Source organism: Balaenoptera musculus, chromosome 7, assembly GCF_009873245.2.
Source record: "Balaenoptera musculus isolate JJ_BM4_2016_0621 chromosome 7, mBalMus1.pri.v3, whole genome shotgun sequence".
In the NCBI taxonomy this organism is placed as follows: Eukaryota; Metazoa; Chordata; class Mammalia; order Artiodactyla; family Balaenopteridae; genus Balaenoptera; species Balaenoptera musculus.
This window is the reverse complement of record NC_045791.1, coordinates 27,031,496-27,052,449: the sequence shown is the minus strand read 5'-3', so window position 1 is coordinate 27,052,449 and position 20,954 is coordinate 27,031,496. Positions and strand designations below refer to the sequence as shown.

At 34.8% G+C, this 20,954-nt stretch overlaps 1 protein-coding gene across 1 annotated transcript in view; it reads right to left on the bottom strand.

Moving 5' to 3' along the window:
• Window positions 1-20,954, bottom strand: part of ARHGAP15 (Rho GTPase activating protein 15) — a 609,541-nt gene that overhangs the window by 474,657 nt on the left and 113,930 nt on the right. Inside the window, exon 6 of the mRNA XM_036858098.1 lies at window positions 10,918-11,007. Within this exon, the coding sequence (XP_036713993.1) occupies window positions 10,918-11,007 (90 nt within the window). The remainder of the gene's footprint in view (window positions 1-10,917; window positions 11,008-20,954) is intronic.

Here is a 20,954-nt window from a genome sequence, read left to right as displayed (position 1 = left end):
ATTCCTAGTCTCTAACTTTGCTTTGAGGGAGAACCCTGCCTAAGCCAGAGGGCATATATGGCAAAACTGTTTGCTTAAAGAGGATTCAAACCTAGCTTCCTATGAAAGGAACGGATCATTCCTCCACTGAGATACAGCTGTCACTGTCATAAAATTTAGCATAAACAAATACACCATTAAATGCCCTGCTATAAAATGTAACATCCAGCAATTACATACTAAAGGATTTAAGGTGACATCATTCATTATAGTATGTGAATGATTCTCCCGGCTAAATGGGAATTTAGTGTTAAGTAGCTGTAAAAGCTGCCAAAAAGCAAATGTTATCGAAACAAACATTAGCAACTTATGACTACAACCTGGAGCATCCTGACCATAGCTACTCTCTCTATTATGGAGCCATTAGAAACCACGATAGGGTTGTATCCAAGTTGAATAGGAAAATAATTTACTTGAAATTTTATACTTATAGGTGAAAGAGACTGGAGCATAATCATTATAGGTTTTACTTTCTTTCTAAGGTTTTATTGTTGTTGTTCATATCCTCTTCCTAAATAGAGACAGAGGAGGGGTAGGGGATTAAGCGATCTTCCCAGGGAAAATTAGCAATGTTCTTCCACGAGTCAAATTAAATATTTTGAGGGAGAAAACATTTTAAGTGGCAAAAGTAGGTAGTTATTGAGGGTATTATCAAGTATGCATTCACAGAGTGAAAATCGTAACCAAGAATTTAACAATAAAACCCACAGTCTTACTTTAAAAACAGGCATTTACAATTTTTTTTGCAAAGATAATATGCATTTGATATTATGATTCTCCCAAGTTAGTGCAATGGCCTTTTGTTATCTGACTTTTACTAAATTATAAGGTGGTTTAAAGATGTAGGCAAATAGCTGGTAGAAACTGAGTATTAACTATTAAATATCATCCCTGAGAATTCAGGATTGAACTTCAACTTTCCTCCTGGGGTAACTTTAACTCATTATCTCCTATAATCTTTAAAGACTTGTGATCTATGTAAGTATACACTTTAAGGATCAGGATTTTCATTACATACAATGAGACATTCTACAGTTATTAGAAACTTAAAACATACACTGAAGTTGCAAAGATAACCTTACTGCTTCTGATTAAGAATGTGTTAATTCACTGATGCTTGAGAACCATCAAAATTTCTTAAATTACATTTTAACTATTATATTTTTGATAAAAAGTGCAGCGTGAGCTGAATATTTGTCATTTAACTTATAAATCCATGAAGAAAGATGACTTCGTAAGTCTCTGAGTCATTAACAATTAACCAGATTTCTTCAATATAACAATTGAATGACTGGGAAGAAATCTTGAATTTTATGAAGCCCTACACACTTCTCTCTTTTGACGCTGTAAATTATGTTATTTCCAAAATCAAGCTCAGTAAGTGGTAACTTAAAAAAAAATTCATGCTTAGATCCAAAAGAGGGATTACAACATCTCACATATATTCTTATTTAAGCAATATAGTATATCTTTAGATTCAATAAATCTTCCTAATATTTGACTACATATTTATTTTCTAACAGAAATGAGTTGTTGATAAAATTCATCAGTCAATAACAGCCAAGAATAACTTCCTTAGATAAGTCATGGAAAATATACTTTCATGTTCAGGACAAAAATTACACAAGTGTGTCATTGCCTCCCCTGAATCCTCCATTCTATGACAGGACAGAGAGAAAGGACTGCCATCAGATGAATAACATCTAGGGCCATGGGATTTCAGGTTTATACTTAACAACATAAATAGAGACCTCCTTTGAATACCTCTCCAGAGCACCCTGCCAAGTCAAATCAGCAAAGTCAGTGTTGAAATGCCAACTAGCCACCAGATGGCAGCAATGCTTTTATGAATAATGCGGCATTATGTGCAGTCCATCTAAGATTTCCTACGTTAATAATAGAACAATCCTTACTTTAGCAAAAGGACAGATTTGTTCCTAATGAGGCCAGCCATTTTTTTCATGTCACTAGTTATATTTTGTGGGATCTATTTGCTTTCTGGAATTTGGGCCCCCCCCAACATATTTATTTTCTTACACATTAAACATTAAATTTTTGTTGAATTTCATTTTGATATCGTGGTAGAAAATGCCTGTGGCTTGAAACAAATATTTTCCTTTCTGATGGACAAATAACATCTGCGGTTGTAAATGTTCCAGTGTAGCTGTCAAAAGAGAAGGGTTTCACATAATTTCCTGCCACCCTCATCAGTCATCCTACACATCAAAAGAGTGTGTTCATAACCTCCCTTCCCATGAATTGATTTCAAATCTATCACAGATCTCAAATATCAGAAGCTTCTCTTCTACTTGATCATGGGTGTGAGAATTTTGAAAAATGAAGCACTGTTTAAATTCAAGTTTAAAAAAAAATCCCCCAAAACTATCAAGGTCTATATTACTCGGGAAGGGAATCCTCAATATCAATGTTTCTTTCCCTTTTTGGGCTGTTTGCAGCATTTGTTAATTTTTCCACTGTAAATTTTTTTGGTTTGCACATGTTCACCAAGGAAGTCAGACTTAGAATTTCTCCCAGTGCTGGAAATAAAATGTTAGGCAAAGTGGTGGGATGAAGGCCAAGGATCTAATAGCTCTCTACTAAAAAGAAATTGATCTAAAGCCTCCAAGTGAATGTGCCTCCCTTGGTCTAACCACCTCATACTGATCTGATATCTGAAAACAGTTTAAACAGCTTCCTTCCTGATCCTTCCCCAGCATCAGGCCTTTCATTTCATCGTTTCTCTTAGATCATTTCTCAACATTCTGTCAAGATAAAAAACCAGCCTCCTCTCCTTTTCAAATACGGAGAATCCTTAACTGTCCTGCAGTGTTTACAGCCTTACATTTGAATATTTATTTTCTACTAAATTTTTAGTAACATATTTAACTCATATATTGAGAGGCTGCATAGATTCTACAAGTGGCCTCTCCAGTTCTGTATGAATGCTGGCATTTTCCTTTAATTTTAAACTTATTTTTTTTCTTGTGTACATTTCATACCTTTGTTATGGATGCTTGCTTTGTTATTTTCTTATACTGCTTTAAACATTGCTTTGAGGTTTGAGAGTTTTGCTCACCACTGCCCAGATTCTTCCCTGCTCAGTGACTTGTGGCATATAAATGCTGTGAATATATATTTTTTTCTCTTGCCTTCAGGTCCAGCCTCATTACCTCGTGTTTCTAAAAACTGAATGGCATCAACTATATCTCTGCCAGTGATCCTACATTATCCAAAACCACTCAATTTTATTTCACCCTGTGTCACCCTCATGGACAAGCTATAAAATGTGATACCATTTACTGGCCCCATCTATTATTTATCAGCTTTAGGGATTAAATCGCTCCTTTTTCTGGAAAAAGCCTGTTTACTATTAAAAGAAATCACACTCATCATGAAATAAACACGGTTGTCCTCCTTTAAAATATAAAATAAGAATTTTGAAACAGATATGAAAAAGGAATAAATTGGTTTGAATGTTGTCTTGCTGGCATCAGTGTAATATCTTTTGTACTTTACAAGAGGAAAATTACAAATGGAAAAACCATAACACTTGATGATTCTACTTTGATGCCATGAAATCCCCTACTGGCAGTGGTGGCTTTTGCTCAGGTGGGTGTTATGAAGTCCCAGGTTTGATCCCACATAACTCAGCTAGCCTCACTCTGGTTCTGCAGACATGGGGAACTGCACTGTTGGCCCATGTATGGCTCAGTGACCAACACACCAGTTCTACCAAAACATCAAGAGACAGGGTGTGTTCCATAAGAGGAGGGGATTTACATCATGATGCCAATAAATGAAGAACGGCATGTTGCATTTAGCCTGGTGTCAAACTAAAATCCAGAATTTATTACAAATGGACAATTCTTATCTTTGAGCAGATGGAGCCAGCTATTCCAGAAGGCAATGTGAAGTGAGCTAACCAGTGACATAAGCCCATTAGGTAACACACATCCATTCTTCTGCTAAAATATTAGAAGTATAAGAAGACAAGTCGACATCTTCTCTCTTTTTTCTTTATATTTTTAATTTTGATTAATTTTATTTTATTTTGGAACCTTAAAATCGTGGTTCTGTTGGCTAATTTGGGACTAAAAGGTACTAGTATGGCTATTGTCAAACTTTACTGTCATCCAGTAGCATTCTGCTTTGATGATAGTTTAAAAACAAATGAAGACAGTGAGGTAGAAGACAGTGAGGTAGCATTGTGCCCTTCGGTAGTTATAATAAAGAAGCTGTGCAAATGAGACCATATCCTCACAGACTACCATGCTTCATGGAATCACCAGGCAACATAAGCTTGCTATTGTTTTATTTGATAATACACCCAAGGTATCAGTATCTTAATTCTATACTTGAGATTATACCTGTTTTTTACAGAGATCTTTATTACTTCTCAAAAGTTGAACCAGAAAAAAGACAGTGGTTTCCAAGTAACACGGTCTGAACAAATAGGCATGTTCTTTATTTGAGGGGTGTACTTGCCATCCAAGGACTTGTTTCTGTTTCTCTTTTCATCAGTCAGGCTAACATGCTCTTTGGGTCTCACCTTAGATTTTTGCAATCAATTTTATTTCCTGCCCCCAGGCTCTCTCCTTTGCAGTAAGTCTTATACACGCTTAACGTTAATATCCCTAAATCAAATCCCCAATTATAAAAAATTATATCATTCCATTCATCAAAATTCTTCTGTGAAATCCCACTGGTAAAAATGAAGCCAAAATCATAAAAATAATATCCCTTCCCCTTCAATCACAAAATAAGTGTTGTCCTGATATCTAAGTAGGGGAATAAAAAGAGTTACTGTTGCCTCTCATTTGGGGGCATAGTTGCTGCACTTGTCTCTAAGTTCCCTTTTGCAAGATGCTCTCAATAGCTTGGTAGAGGCTTTCAGGGCAAAATGCTTTTCTTAAAGTGTTTACTGGGATATGACATTAATTAAATAACTTGTATTGATTAGATATTACATTAATTATACTATTTACTTATAGACTAGGATATTAAAAATAATTTCAGTAAGGTTTGAGGACACATATCCTTAGACAATGAATGAACAGATTTTCAATGGTATATTTAATCTTAGTCTCTTGGTTAAGTTCATAAGGTAGTACAGAGAATACAGAGACCCTGAATTGCATTTCACAGAGGCATACCTCTCCTACCCATTTTCTTCCAAAATCCACATCTGGAATTGTTCTCAAAAGTACTGTGAGATGATGTGGTTAGAAGATGAATACAACCCCATCTTATTTATGTTAAAAATCAGTCCTTTGGAGTTGCTTTCAAATACAGGGCTGTTTCATTTTAACCTTAACACAGATGGGAGGCAGGTGAGTTAAAGGCTTCTCTCTTATTTCTTTGGTGTGAAAAACTGTAAGTTGGAGGAGGGATCCTACCCTGGGTTCTACATAAAGTTACAACTGACATCGCCAAAACTGGAACACACGTCCCCAGACTCTTGTGCTCTCTCCACTGAACCTTCTGAATGATGGATGAATATCTAATAAGTAGATAAAATGATTGGGGACAAGAAAAAACTAAAAAAAACAACTGTATTAGACATTAATGCTGCTCTTACTCTGGTTTATTTTTAATGCCATGCCTTTTAAGATACTGTGAGTAATTCTCTAAAGTGAAACCAGCTTTACTCGAAATCTAATGCATATATGAATGTGAAGAATCATCCTTTTGCATTTAGTCTAACTACAAGCATTGAAAAATGAAAGAGAAAATTGATAAAAGCTCAGATTTGTTTTAAACCATCACTTTTAACAGAAGGAAATGGATAAAAGCAAAATACCAGTAGTTTTCCTTTTGGCTTAAAATGACATTTTCCAAGATGTTATTAAATTATCTTCGCATTAATAAACTTAAGTAGTACTTAAAGATTTTAAGCTAAGACATATTCAGATCAGGAAGAGCTATCAAATTATGTTTAAATGTAAAGCATATCCATGGAAAATATTACATGAATACGTTTAATACACATTATAGTCAGAAGACTCCATCCAAAGTCAGAAAAGAAATACAACTAATGATAAATCTATTCTGAGATTTACTTTTAGGGACAGAATTGGCTTCCTTGAGATATTTTTATACATTAAAAATGAATCTCAAATCCAAGAAATTTGGCCATGGTTTTTGTTGAGATTATAAATTGGTGGTGAGAGGAAAAAAACAGACTTTCATCTTCTTGAGTCATTTAATTATTTTCTGCCTTTAAGGCAGGCAATTGATATAGTTCTAATCAACCATAATTCATTAATAGTAGAATTATCTTATTTAAATCACATAATCTGTAGATGAGCCCGCTGCATGTTCATGGGTGAAATTTTTTGAAAATTTTATTTGAAAGGAAACTCAGAAAAACTGAGGCCTAGTCACTGGCTGGCTCTTAGAAAAGGTTTAATTATTTCAAATGAGTAATCAACTACTGTTGTAATGAAAAGGACCAAGAAAACAGATAGTATTTTTCTTATTCTTAACCCCCATTTTAAAAAGTGACTAGAGTTGACACTCCAGAAATCATCTTGGAATACAGAGCCTATATTGTGGACACAATTTCTTAAAATTTTTTTATGACAATGAATTTCTTTTTTTTTTTTTTTTTACTAAAACAATGCAATTTTAGCCTTAGCAGTAACCACTGAATTGGCTAAAAGGTTTCCAGTCTTCTGGTTTAAAAATGCAGTACGGGATATAGTCTCTATCTTCGTATATTCTTTGGGGAGGCAAAACTAATTTACATGACAGGAGTAAAGAATATTTTAGTGCTAAATTAAAAGGCATGGAATTAATTACAGTGCTTGGGACCATCATATATTTAATAAGAGGGCAGCTTCTTGGAGGTTGGGAATGTTTTAGAGGTGTGTCGTCTATTTATTTGATAGCCATATCATGAACTCCTTTTCCCCAGACTTTGTTTGTTTAGCTCAGAGAGCCTCATGTTCAAAGGAAGGAAGGAAACCTGAGTGAAACTTTTCCTTCAACTTTGAAACAAAAAGATATTAGATGTTTAAAAATTACTGATTGTTATAAATTATTTTACAACCATTTTCTCAATTGAACTTCTATTGAAAGGCTTTGTAAATGCTTGACGTATCCGTGAGGAAAGAGAAGGTGACAGAAGCACTGCTTATGTTACAGATGCTGCCTGACAATACTGCCATCCTTTCACATGGTTTTATTTAGTTATTACAAGTATCTCTCTGTAAATGACATTTAGGATTATTTAAGATTATGTTGTAATCCTTTTAATCCTCAGTGCTTTAAATTTCAGGCTAAACACCAAAGAGCAAACTAGCACTTAGCAGAAATGCTTAAAACATGTGATTTGAACATAAATCTTTTTATTCACTCTTTCCCTGATGAAGACCTAGGGTTGCTCTTAACTAAGAAAACTTGTACCACATTTCATTACAATTTACTCGGTTGCTAAATGCTTTCTCAAGCTACATCAAACTTGTGATGGTCCTTGACAATTATGCTAAATGCAGAATTGAACAAAAGTTAGCAGCAATGAACATTTACTAGTTTAACTTAGAGTGTGTATGACCTTTATAATAAGTACAATATGTCTTTCAGTGTTGGTAGTGTATGTGTGTGGAAAGGACCATTCTATTTCTTAACGTCAAGCTATTACATGTGGGTATATACATTGACACATACATCATATATGCATACATGTATGTACATTTATACTTTAAACACATATTATGACTTGTCTATGTCTACTTTACGTATATATATTATAGAAGTTGCTAAATATCTTTAATATATTATTTATTATTAAAGCCATTTATGTCAAAAACTGCTCTAAAATAGGCAGATGTCCTTGAACTCAGCCAGTGAGCATCATTCTGAATTACTGAGAATAGTTGAATACAAAACCTAATTAATTAATGCTGTCACAGTTATGTTACTACATACCAATCAAATAAGATTGAATCTACATCAAGTTTAATAAGACTTTGACTATAAAGAAAATTTGACTTTTAATGCAAAAAGAAAATGAACTCAAATGTCCAAATGACATATACAAAGGAAACAAATGAAATCCTTCCATTTTTTTGTGTCACAAGTGTTTGCTTCTGAGTCTTTCAAGCATATCTCAGGCACATATTTGTTTTCCTCTTCATTTTAAGTTCAACTTCTCTAGAGACATTGTAATTATGTGGCATATAACTGCTAATCCATCAACTTTTTAAAGACAGATTTCAAATTTTAAATTATTTCTAATTTTGCTTTTCCTTGATTTTTCTTGAACCAAAAATCTCAATAGTCATTTGCTATCTGTAATCTATAATTCATAGACTGAGACTGAACACCATGCCTAATTCAAACTTGGTATTCTAAAGCTATTTCTGATGTAGTACATCGGCTAAAACTGTGATGGTCTTTTCCACTGAGGAAGAAATACTTCATTATCCTGTAGGTAATGAAACCCTTGAACACACACACTCAGATACCTGACAATGCCTTAATACCATGTTTTTGAGATATAATCATGTTTATTCTGATCATTTGTGAGTTATTCCAGCTAATGTACCTAATCAAATATTGATGGAAGTCATCTAGAGCTAGCTCTCTGACAAATCCTTCCCGATGCTTTTTTGTTAACAGAACTATAAAAGCTATCTCTATTGTTCCTCTCGAAATGCTTACTTTCACTATGGATACGTATTAGTCAATTTTACCTAAGCTCATGTTTTAGGTGATGAAAAGATTTCAGCATGACAAGAAAACCACATGATTCACCCCAAAAAGAATGAAGCAGGAAATGAAACCTGAATCTTTCTTTAGTTTTATTATTTGCAACATCCTTATCATCACCTCTTGTTTCTCTAAACTAAAGGGTACAAGACAAAAAAAGATAAACTGGATGTAAGAAAACTGAAGTCCCATGAACTGCTCAGGTACCTTACACACAAAGCTAACTGGCAAGATTTTCACCTCCGAAAGGCTACCAAAAGTGAGAATAGTTTTAATATCTTTGGAAGTACCTACATTCAGAAATAAGAAAAATGAGTAAAATATTATAACAGAGGTAGTCACACCCCGAAAAGGTTAGGATGATACATATTCTCAGTGTAGTGGTTTAAATATACATCTATGCATATTATATTCACAGCTATGTAAAATTATACTTAAATATTTTCTTCCATATTTGCAGCCCTGTACACATCATACATATTTGATTATCATCCTCATTTGTGATCTAACTTAAGTCTTCATAAGGTTAACAGAAGGAACTGAAAAAGTCTTTCTTAGTTCAACTCCGAGGGTTTCTACTATTCAAGAATTATGTCAGTGTCAAATTTTAATGTCTTTATTTTTGTTTTGATTCGTCTTTTTTAATGTCTTTATTTTATAACATTGATGATTAGGATGTTAAACTCACAATACATAATAAAACTAAACCACTTAGCTCACCCTGCCCTGTTCAGAACTAGCCATACTGATTATCTAGGTTGTCAGAGAGGCTAGGATTATAGCCCCTAAATTTTCTTATTTATAGCAGAATAAAAAAAAAAAAAAAGCAAGAAATTGGGAGACAGAGTATATCACTGATCTACAATTCTTCACTTTAAAACAAAATTTAATTTTACTTCTTGATTCTGTAAGTTCACCTTCTAATCACTTTTGGCTTTAGTCCTTTGATTTCTTGGCAAGTATGTTTAGTTTTCTTTATTTCTTTTTTTTGTTTTTCTTCTTTCCTTCCTTTCTTTCTTTCTTCCTCATTTTTGGTTAAAACGAAAAACAAAAACAAAAAAAACTCTACCATATAAAAATGAATACCTAAATAGAATTCAACTATAATCAGAAAAATAAGTTATTCCATAATATGTTAAAAGTGTTTTTTCATTTTGTTTTGTTTTGTTTTTTTAATTAACATTAAGTCCAAATTATTTGGCTAGACCTCATTTAGCATTTGGAAAATGCAAAAACAAACTGAAAATCAGTTTTTTCTTCCCAGTGAGAGTTCAGATAAGAAATGTCACCTACCTATACTTCTATAAGACCCAATACATTAATTTTAGTGATACATTTAAGAACAGAATTGACTTTTCTTCAAGGGCTAAAATGGTCTCAGAAGACATTTGATATAATAATTATAATCTAGTTCCTACTAAATGATATAAATTCTAAAATACACCTATAAAGTTATTGGTTACTTTGGAGATATAAAAGTAAATTAAATGTCATGTAAATATAGAAAAAGATCAACTTCCATAATCTGAAGTTATTAATTGCCAAAGGGATTTCAGTAACATCATATGTGAAATATTAAGTTTTCCCATTTCCTTTTTTTCAAGGATTTCATCTGGTGCTTTCCATTCAAAGGAACATGATTGAAATTATTAATCACAGTTATTTTTTTCCAAAAAATTAAATTATACAATATGAAAAGTCCAATTTTTATAACTGTTCAGCTCTCTCCATCCCCCAAGTTACACTGGTAAATATAATTTATGACTGGAAAGCAGGAATGGCAATGAATGCAAATAGTTTATCATAATTAGCAAATCTTACTTTGTTTATGTCTGAAAGTCCTACATTAAATCTATTTAAGCCAAGCATTCTAGGTTTGAACCACAAACAGCTATCAAATACACTGCAAAATTCAATGACTTTTGGGTATATAATAAATCACCACACAACATATATTTTGTGTTTAGATAGCAACCAGTCACCAGGGAAAAACAACAAAACAACCAAAATTCAACAAGGAAGAGAAGCCAGGTTTTTCACAATGACCTCCACACAACTAGTTCATGCACATGAAAACATCATAACAAGGTAGTCTTGTTTTGATTACCCAAGAGAGCTCAGATTTAGAAGGAATAGGAATAATTTGAATCTATGTAGCATTCTTACCTGAAAGACATTCTTTCTGCTTGATTTTTCTTTGGCCCATTCAATATATGCCCCACACAAATCCACACTTTCTGGTTTGTGCCCAGTTTTCTGCAAACGAAAATGCCATAAGAATAAAAAGCATACAACACTGGAGATGCACGTCAGAAAAAATAAAGCTTTATTGACTTAGCAGCTATATATTTATGTAAAGACTTTCTTACCTTTTTTCCAGTTTCAAATAGATATCCTCACCCTCATGTTCATTGCAGCATTATTTACAATAGCCAAAACATGGAAATGACCTAAGTGTCCATCAATCCATCAATGGATGAATGGATAAAGAAAATGTTTTATATAATATAATGTTTTATATTATGTGTGTGTGTGTATATATATATATATATACATATATATATATACACACACACACATACACATGTAAGTAAGACAGGAGACAAATTCTGCATGATTTCACTTTTATGTGGAATCTGAAAGTCTAACTCATAGAAACAGGGTGGTTACCAAGCACTGGGGTAATTGGAAGATGTTTGTCAAAGGGTACAGACTTTCAGTTTTAAGATGAATAAGTTCTGGGGATCGAATATATAGTATGGTGACTATAGTTAACACTTTACTGTATACTTGAAAATTGCGAAGAGAGTAGATCTTAAATGTTAGAACCACACATACACACACACAAAAATGTAACTATGTGAGGTGATGAATGTTACTAACTAACCTAATTGTGGTAATCGTTTCACAGTATATCTGTATATCAAATCACCATATTTCATGCCTTAAACTTACACAGTACTGTCAATTATATCTCAATAAAGCTGAAAAAAAGAAAAAACAGACTTAATAAATATTAAGTGCCAACTGTATGCCTTTTAGAAATTCATTTTTCAGACTTTAAGTCTATACACATTAAGTATAATGTGTATTTGTATTTAGTAAATTTAATTTAGATCAAATAGATTATGGCGTGTGCCTCCTTTCACACAATACAATGTGTATGTTACTGAAAAGCTGTTTTTACTTCAGTAATTCATAATAATCAGTTAATGGGAATATCCTCTGTATTTGTCTCTTCATATTTTTATTTAGTTCAAGTGAATCACACTTACATAACTTTAAATTTGCAAAACTCCAAACATTAAACAAAAACTTACCTGTTTGGGAGATTTTTTACTATTTTTAAAGAAAGTTAAGCCACATTTCAGAGACTCCAACTATTTTCGTATGTTCTGAGCTACTCTAGGTTTTCCTATAGATAAATTCAGTTTCCTCAAGCCATTTTCAATAGAATACTTTAAAGTTTAAAAGCTTATAATATTTTTAGACAATGTGTTTAACAGTACGAACTTTAGGTTAAAGCATCAAATTATGGAAAAAATTGCAACAATTTTATAAGAAATCTGTCCACAATTGTTGCCTCATAGCCACTATGTTCTATTGGTTTAAAAGAAATAAATTATTTTTCAGAAGAAGCCAGAAATATGGGGTTTTTTAATAGTAAATTGTGAGATTTTTTGATTTTTGGCAACTCAATAAAAATTTTTTTGGAAACATTATACAGGCCAAGCATAACTTTCCTTCAGGATAAATTTGGCTGGCAAGATGGCAATTGATAGCATAGCTTTCCTTTGTTATTTGGTAGTAATCTCAGGAAAAACTAATCAAGATGACCATGACTCTTATGGATGCTTCAGATAGTGAAATATTTTTACTGTTTTCCCATAATCTGCCACCCAGGTCATCACGGCTGTGGAAAATCTCAAGGCACAATAATAATGTTCATTGTTAAGTGATTTATGACATAGAAAAATTAAGAAAAACCTGCTTCTACAGTTAATTGAATTATGGGACACTCAGAACCAATAAATATATATAACAAAAAGGATTATCTCTCCCAGATAATGCAGTCAGGAAAAAAAGATGGAATATGATTTTATATAAGAAGCACTTTTTATGGGCCAAACACTTCTCTCTGTGTTTTATGGCTATCAGTTCTTTTAATTCTTATAATACCTGTATGAAATAGGTATTATTATTTTTTTTTATAAATTTATTTATTTTTGGCTGCGTTGGGTCTTTGTTGCTGCATGTGGGCTTTCTCTAGTTGTGGCGAGCAGAGGCTACTCTTCGTTGCGGTGTGTGGGCTTCTCATGGCAGTGGCTTCTCTTGTTGCAGAGCACGGGCTCTAGGGGCATGGGCTTCAGTAGTTGTGGCATGTGGGCTCAGTAATTGTGGCTCACAGGCTCTAGAGCGCAGGCTCAGTAGTTGTGGTACACGGGCTTAGTTGCTCCGCTGCATGTGGGATCTTCCTGGACCAGGGCTCGAACCCGTGTCCCCTGCATTGGCAGGTGGATTCTTAACCACTGCGCTACCACGGAAGCCCAGTAGGTATTATTATTATTACCATGTTACAGGCAAGAAAATATGCCAGAATGGTTAGGTAAGCTTTCCCAAGGTAACATAGGTAGAAAAGGAGGTGCCAGGATTTAAATGCTAGCAGTGCCCCTCCAGAGTCTGTTTTTAACCACTAAGTAGTCCTTAAAAATTGAATATACACTATGATCATATTCATGCTAAAACATGAAACATTTTGGGAAAAGATATGCTTTTCTTACTAGACTAGTACAGACATATTGATCTTGTTTCTGTCCTTCTCTGTTGAACTTGATCTTCCCATTGGGCCTTTACACCACCTGTTTACCTGGAATACCTCCCAATCTTCACATGGCTGACTCCTTCTTCTCCATCATGTCTCAGCTGAATGTCACCTTGTCAGAGGTCTTCTCTCTGACTGCCTTATATAAAATCATGGCATTCCAGGACTCCTGATTACTCTCTACCTATTTATTTTAATTTCACCACAGCCTTCTTCCTAACCGAAATTAATATATATATAGTTTTATATGCTGACTGTGTTTTTCTCCCACTGGAATTTAACTCCCTGAGCTGGGACCTTGTTTGCCTTTTCCTCCACTATTTTTCCAATGTATGGAACAGTACCTGGTACATAGTTGTTGTTCAATGAATATTTGCTAAATTTGTGCATGAAGGGAAATACCAAAATGCAACTAGCATTTGTGCTTTGGAAGGAAGGTTTGGGCATCTTAAAATTCCCAATTTTATAACAAGCAAGATTTGTATTTGGTTTAATGGTTAAGCAGTCTTTGCTTTGTGATTTGGCAAAATGTAAACAGTTTAATGGACTCATATGTGGATTGAACCTAGGATTTCACAGAATCATGCAATAAACACTTATTGTATATATACTAAGTGTAAGTGTGTTAGCTACTGTGTTGGCCTATATCTTGACTCTTCCTTTAAGAATCACATCCTAGCCTCAGACTCTGTATAATTATCTATAGACTCTCTCTATAGAGAGAGAGAGCTAGAGGAGACTTATGGGTAAAAAGCAATCTAAGCTTTGCCAGTGTGCTTACTATCTAGCTCTGCCAGCCTCTAGCTGTTCTCATCAGCATCATATGCTAAATCCAATGGCTTTGGCACCTGGCTTGGGTTCATCTCAGTCCGAACACTGCCCATTACACTTAGTCACCTCCTAGTGCTCATTCATGTGACCTTGACCCATCTCTTACATTCCTCATGAGTTCACTGCTTTACCTCCTCTCCACATTAGCAATCTTCACTGGGCTTTCTGCCTAACAAATCCCACTTTCTGAATCTGCCTTACTCCCACCTTGTTATGTTTGATTTTCGAGGTTACTGAAATCTGCAGACCTTTGTGTGTTGTCCCAGCCTCTCAAGTCCTTGATTTCACTTCCTTTCATGTCCAGACCTGTGCCTCTGATTCCGCAGTCAATTCAGCCTCTCTCTCTCTCTTTCTCTCTCTCTCTCCCTCCCTCATTCGATGATCCACTCCACTCTCTCATCTACTTTTTCTTTTTCTACAATCTTCCTCATATTCCTCAATTCTAGAGAAATAACTAGACTACTCAATGTAATAACATTACAAATAATGGCCACCTACTTCAGCGGGGCTTTTGACTCTACTTAGCAACACTATTATTACTGTGATAAGGACACAACGTATCCATGAAATCATTACCAAGACCAACATCATGAATACTTTGCAAACTTTTTATGTGCTCCTAGTCAGTTTCTACTCTTCCTCATGGTACCTCTCTCCCAAAGCTTTACCTTTTTCAAGCCCACCAAATGGCTTACTCATAATTCAGAGAGATCATAGAGCCCTGGTGCTAGAACATTCGCCATTCTTCCCTCTTTCATAGTTAGTCTGTGTAATGCAAATGAACAAACAGAAACTTTAATAAATTTCTATATGTCTTGCCCTCTGAAAGCTTTATATCAACTTCTCATTTATTCCTTACAACAAACTTGTGAAGTTAATACCATTGCCTTTAACTGACATGTGAAGAAAACTCAAGCAGGGAGTGGTTAAGTGCCTTACATAAGCTCATGCACTTAATAAGGACCTCAGCTGAGATACGAATTCATTTTTATCTGACTCCAAGTCCCAAGTCCTTATCACAACACAATATACTGCCTCCCCTCCATACCTATCCTTTCCCCCTGCTAGGTCACATAATGCCTTTTTCAGGTCCCAAAGTAAGAATTACCACTTTCTATTTCTTCCCTGTAAGTGTCATCATTTCCCACTTTTGCATCTGTTTCCCAAAATTTTGGACCTGGGTCTGTGACTCTGGTCCACCTGTCCAATGAACTCCCATGTCTGGGCATGACAGTGTCATCTATGAGCATCAGAATTACCTGGCCTTTCAGTGCCATACACTGCATGAACTCACAAGGCATGTCTTGTTTTGCCTCAGAGTAAGAGATGCTCCTTCTTCAGCCCAAGGTTTTTCCTCTATAGTTCCTAATTCTATCCAATCTCATTCCTTATTTTCCCTCAAGTAGATTATATCCTTTAGACTATAATCACACTCAAGTGATTATAAAAAAAAATAAAAAAATAGAAGAAAGCAAGCACCAATGTCACAACCTCACGTTTTCTCAATCTCACCTATTTCCTTTCATGATTACCAGGATTGTTCAGAGTTTCCTGTAGTCACATTCTCTGCTCCTGTTCTATTCTCTTCTCAACCCACTGCAATCTTTTATCCCCTTCCTTGGCTAATCGAATTCGTCTTAACCATTAAGGTCAACAAAACAGTCTGATGCTTTCTCTCCCATCAACATTCTGGTTGAACTCTGTAGTACTATGAGATTCTGCTGGCCCTTCTTAAAACCCTCTGTCCTTCAGCTAAGGAGACATTTTCTCTCCAAATTCTTCTTTCACCTTTTATACTTTTCCTTCTCTGTTTTTTTTTTTTCTCACTGACTTTTCTTCCATATCCAATTTCTTAAATGTTAGTAATCCCTGGTTCATGGTTCTAGGCTTTCGTTGTTTCTCATAGTTTACATGCTTGCTGTGAGTTTTGATTTTGCCTGTGGCCTGATCCATTGCTTATTTATGTTCACTCCCCATGGCTCCTCTGGTGCCCAGCTCCCTCTTATGTCCCAAAACACTATTTTCTAACTATCATTAGGATGTAGCACAGACATCTCCTTGAAATCACTGTCTTCTTCTCAGACTTGTCCCCTTTTTTCTATTGCTTGTCTTGGCTAATCATTTATCTCCTTCACTCTCTTCACTTTCTTAGTTCTCCTCTTTCCATCAATAGCCACAACCAAAAGGTACAAAGCCCAAATTCCAGAACGAGATCACAATCTCATTTAAGTTCTTATTTTCTCTCATCTGAATTTCTCTCCTTCCCGTTTCCTCTGAACTCAGTAAAAAACCATTTCAATTCATTCTCCACGTTTTGAATTTTTTTCCTAAAATACAAATCTCACAATATTTCTCCTAGAAAACTTGTTATCTACAAGATAACGTACAAATCCCTTAGTAGAGTATACAGGCTTCTCTTCATCATCCCCCAACCACCTTCTCAGTTCCATTCATCCCTCCTTTTTTCTATACGCCAGCAATGCTGAATTCAAGGCAGTTTCCAAAATGCAACATGCTTTCACAACTCTGTATTTTGGGGATCTGAGTATGCATGTACCCTTTTCATCTGAAACACAGTTATTTCTCTCTTCATCCACTCTCCTTGCCTGCCATCTGCCCCAATCCTGCTCATTTTCATGATGTAACTCCAAAATAATTTCCACGAGGCTCTCCTTCACCTCTGCAGGCAGTCACTCTTTCCTTCTCACCATTTCCCCTACTCTGAAAAACAGGTTTGTTTTTTTTTTTTACAATTTGTTTTGTTATCCACACATTGCAACTACTTTTGGATGTGTCTCTTTCCCCCAGCTATACAATCAGAGAACACGCTGGGTTTGTCTTATCGGTCTTTATTTTCCCCCAGTTTAGCAAAGTGGCCCAAAGTAAGCACTCAACAGAAGTTTGTTAACCTTTGAATGAATTTATGAACTGGATGGAAAATTGCAATAGAAAATTTGCAGATTCATTCCAATGAATTAATAAATAAAATTAAAAATACAGCTCAGAATTATAGTTTACAAAATGAGAAATATTTAGGACATAAAAATCAATACATTCCCATTTATACTGACCTTTAATAGGAACTGATCTTATGGCAAAATTGAAGCAAATAATAGAGATCTGGGGTGAATTTAAAAGTATGCCAGAAAAAGCTAAAGTGATTTTGGTAAAAGTCAAGCAAATAAAAATATTAGCCTCAAGAAAAGAAAACTAAGATAAGTAAATGAAGGACTATATAAAAATGATCCTAATCAATTGTTTATTTTTACAAAGTTAAAGCAGAAAGACCCAGGCTTGAAGAACAACTTTAGGGACTAGACTTTATTAGAAGGGAAAATTATCAGTGTTTAAGTGTTGTTAAATATTGGAATAAGTAGTTCAGAAAAGTTGTAGAATTTATTTGGAAGACAGTCAAGATTTTATTCAGTCTGAAATTAAAGAATCCTTTAATAGAAAACGTATTTCTGATTCTACAGCTATAAAACACATGAAAAAGTCTGCTGAACTATATGATGCCAATGTATCACATTGTACATCATTATAAAAATGTACTTTTAAAAATTGACTAAATATAAACTTAAGCCTAAGAGTATACATATATCTATTCTGGGTAAACTTAAAATATAAATGACTGATTTTAAAATATTTAAATAGAATTATTTAAAAGTTACTGCTCTGGACAATAAAACATAAAAGCCTCTTTGTTGGAGAAATGTGAAGTCATTAAAAATTGATCTTAGGTCTTGTCCACTTCTGATTTTTATTATTCTCTTAGTCCATCTTTACCATTTCTCAATAATAGCGGACAGGGTATTCTCTCCATAATATATTTTTCTCTGACTTAGATTAAACCTTTGGGATTAAGTTTCCCATTTTTCTTTATGGGATATTTGGGGGCTTTTAATGTATATTAAGAAAATATCAAAGGCCAGATGCTCTTTTGCTTGATGGCATTTTCCATGATGAAGACTGGGCATGTGTGTGGGCAACAAATCACTGGGCCACTCATTCTCATACCCTTATTACTAGATGTGGTTGAAAAAAAGTCAAGGCTCAGATTTTATGAAACAGTTTATTAGCTACCATTTTTTATTTTGGATTAATTGCTATTCCAGAATATAGACTCAGATTGTCCTTATCAGTCTGAAACATGAAACACAAAATCTGTTTAGAGGAATTAAGTTTTATCACATAACTGGTTTTGATTCTGGAAAATCAGTCATGGAGGAGGATAAAACTCATTTATAAATTCTCATTTGGGCAAAATGATTTAGGAAAGAGTGCTGAATGGATACCTGATCTTATTAATGTCTAAAGTATGGCCGCTGTCAACATAGAAGAGGATACTTTGATTGTAAGATGTGGGTTTTATGTATATGAATATAAATGGTGTTAATAATAACTGAAATTGTTTCTCCAGTGAAATTTCTCAGTATATTACAAGACCAAATCAAACCAGATTTTCAGAAAAGCAAAGCCTTGTTAGTGATTTGGGGCACTAGAATGTTATGTGTTTGTTTGTTTGTTTGTTGAGGAGAAAGTATTCTCCCCTTTTTAAGAATTTATTGCATTTATTCCTGAATCAAAATCTTGCTAGAATAAATATAATAGCTTCTATTTAATCTATGTTTGTTGCATGCTTATATTGCCTTAAATTTACACTACATAAAAACTATTTAATTCTGCAATGTGAGCAACTTGGGCACGTTTTTGATGCCTCAGGCACCTCCTCAGATTCCCTCCTTAGACCCTCATTCTTTCAGTCTGCCTCAGTTGTCCCTGTAGATGACCAGGGCTGCTTGGGCCCATATGGTCCCACTTCCTGTGGATGACCAGACACCTTCTTGGAATGCAAGGCCCTCCTGGTTGCCAAGGTGCAGACTGGCTTTTACATCCCTACCACATCCAGATTTGGATAAAATACTATTTTACAGGGTGTAGGATCTGACCTTCTGCATAGCCATCCAAGGGTGTGCCCAGGATCCATATAATACAGGGAGTAAATACTCCAGGTGATAAATTTTAACCAAAAGGAAGCAAGAAATGGGAAGAAACAGGGTCGATATATTCCTTCTCCTACCTCCATCCCTTCCTCCTACAGACTGCTTCATGCTTTCTCCAGTTTATTTGCAGCTTCTTTGCAAGTCAAGTGGTACACCTGCCCAGTGGTTCTCTGTGTCTCTGAGGCTCACTGTAGAGTAGTAGCCAGCATGCTAACACATCCTCTCTTCTATTTCGCATCATCTCCTGCCTCACTTCCTTTTTACTTCACTCTCTGTGTCTTGGGCTCATGCCTCCCAAATAAAGCATGGATGCTTAATTTGGGCTTTGTTTTCTAGGGAATCAGGACTGAGACAGTTGATGTTACTCTCCTGTGTCAGGGAGGCATAGCTCTCCATCGAAATGTGTGCAGGGCTCCCTCTTCAGGAGTCTAGAGTTGTCACTGGAAAGTATTGGGTTGGCCAAAAAGTTCTTTCTGGTTTTTCCATAAGATGTTACAGGAAAACCCAAAAGAACTTTTTGGCCAACCCAAAAGCTCACCAGCCAAAGGCTCCATTTTTTTCTATCCCCCTTTGCACCAACCTGTGGCCACATTACCCACTCTCATCACTGGAATGTGAGCAAGAACAAAGTGAGACACCTCTGGGCTCACAGCTTTTAAAGAACATGCAGATTTTCCTATGCTCTCTTAACGTTTCCTTCATCTGCCACTAGGGGGTGACAAAACCAAACGATGGGAGAAGCACAATGTAGCAGAAAGCTGACCAGGAATATCTGTTTTGGCCTATGGTATGAGTAAGAAATGAGGTTCTGAAGACATTTTGAATTGTATTTGGACAGCAGGTAGTGTTTCTTTACCTGAAAAATCTTGATATTATTGTTAAGAAAACTAAGACAAGGATTTTGAAGTATACTCTCATTAAGTGAGTTTGTACATTTGAATCCAATTCTGCTTCCAAACAAAGTCTGTTCTCTTAACCACTATACTCAATTGCTTCATGTAATAATCATACCAATAATACCAATAATAAATATAACTAATATTTATTATCTTTGCTGTGTGTCAGGCTTGCTACATCAATTTCCTCACACAATCTCACGATAGCTCTATGAGGTAGGTACTCTTATTAACCCCATACTGCAGCTGAGACATCAAAGAATTTTAGCAACAAATAAAATGTGAACCTGGGATTCCTAATTAGAAGCCCCTATTTCTACCTAATATGGTATACTGCTTCCCAGAGCATTTCAATTTAGTAGTGACTTTTAAAGGAAGAATAAATACATATATTCAGTAAATTTAAAACTGCATTGTGGAGTAAAAGTCCATTTTATCTTAGAGAAATGTAAGCTCTAAATCAGATGTATTACATTGACCAAAATGATAAACCACAGAAAGTCAAGCTTCATAATTAAAATAGTTTTCTGAAAGAGCCTAAGGTGAGGTTTATTGGACAGTAAGCTATTATCCATTTATAAAGCATCCTATCAATTTCATAGATTTTTGTGGTTATTAAAAATTATGTATGATACAGAATTTATTGTGGTT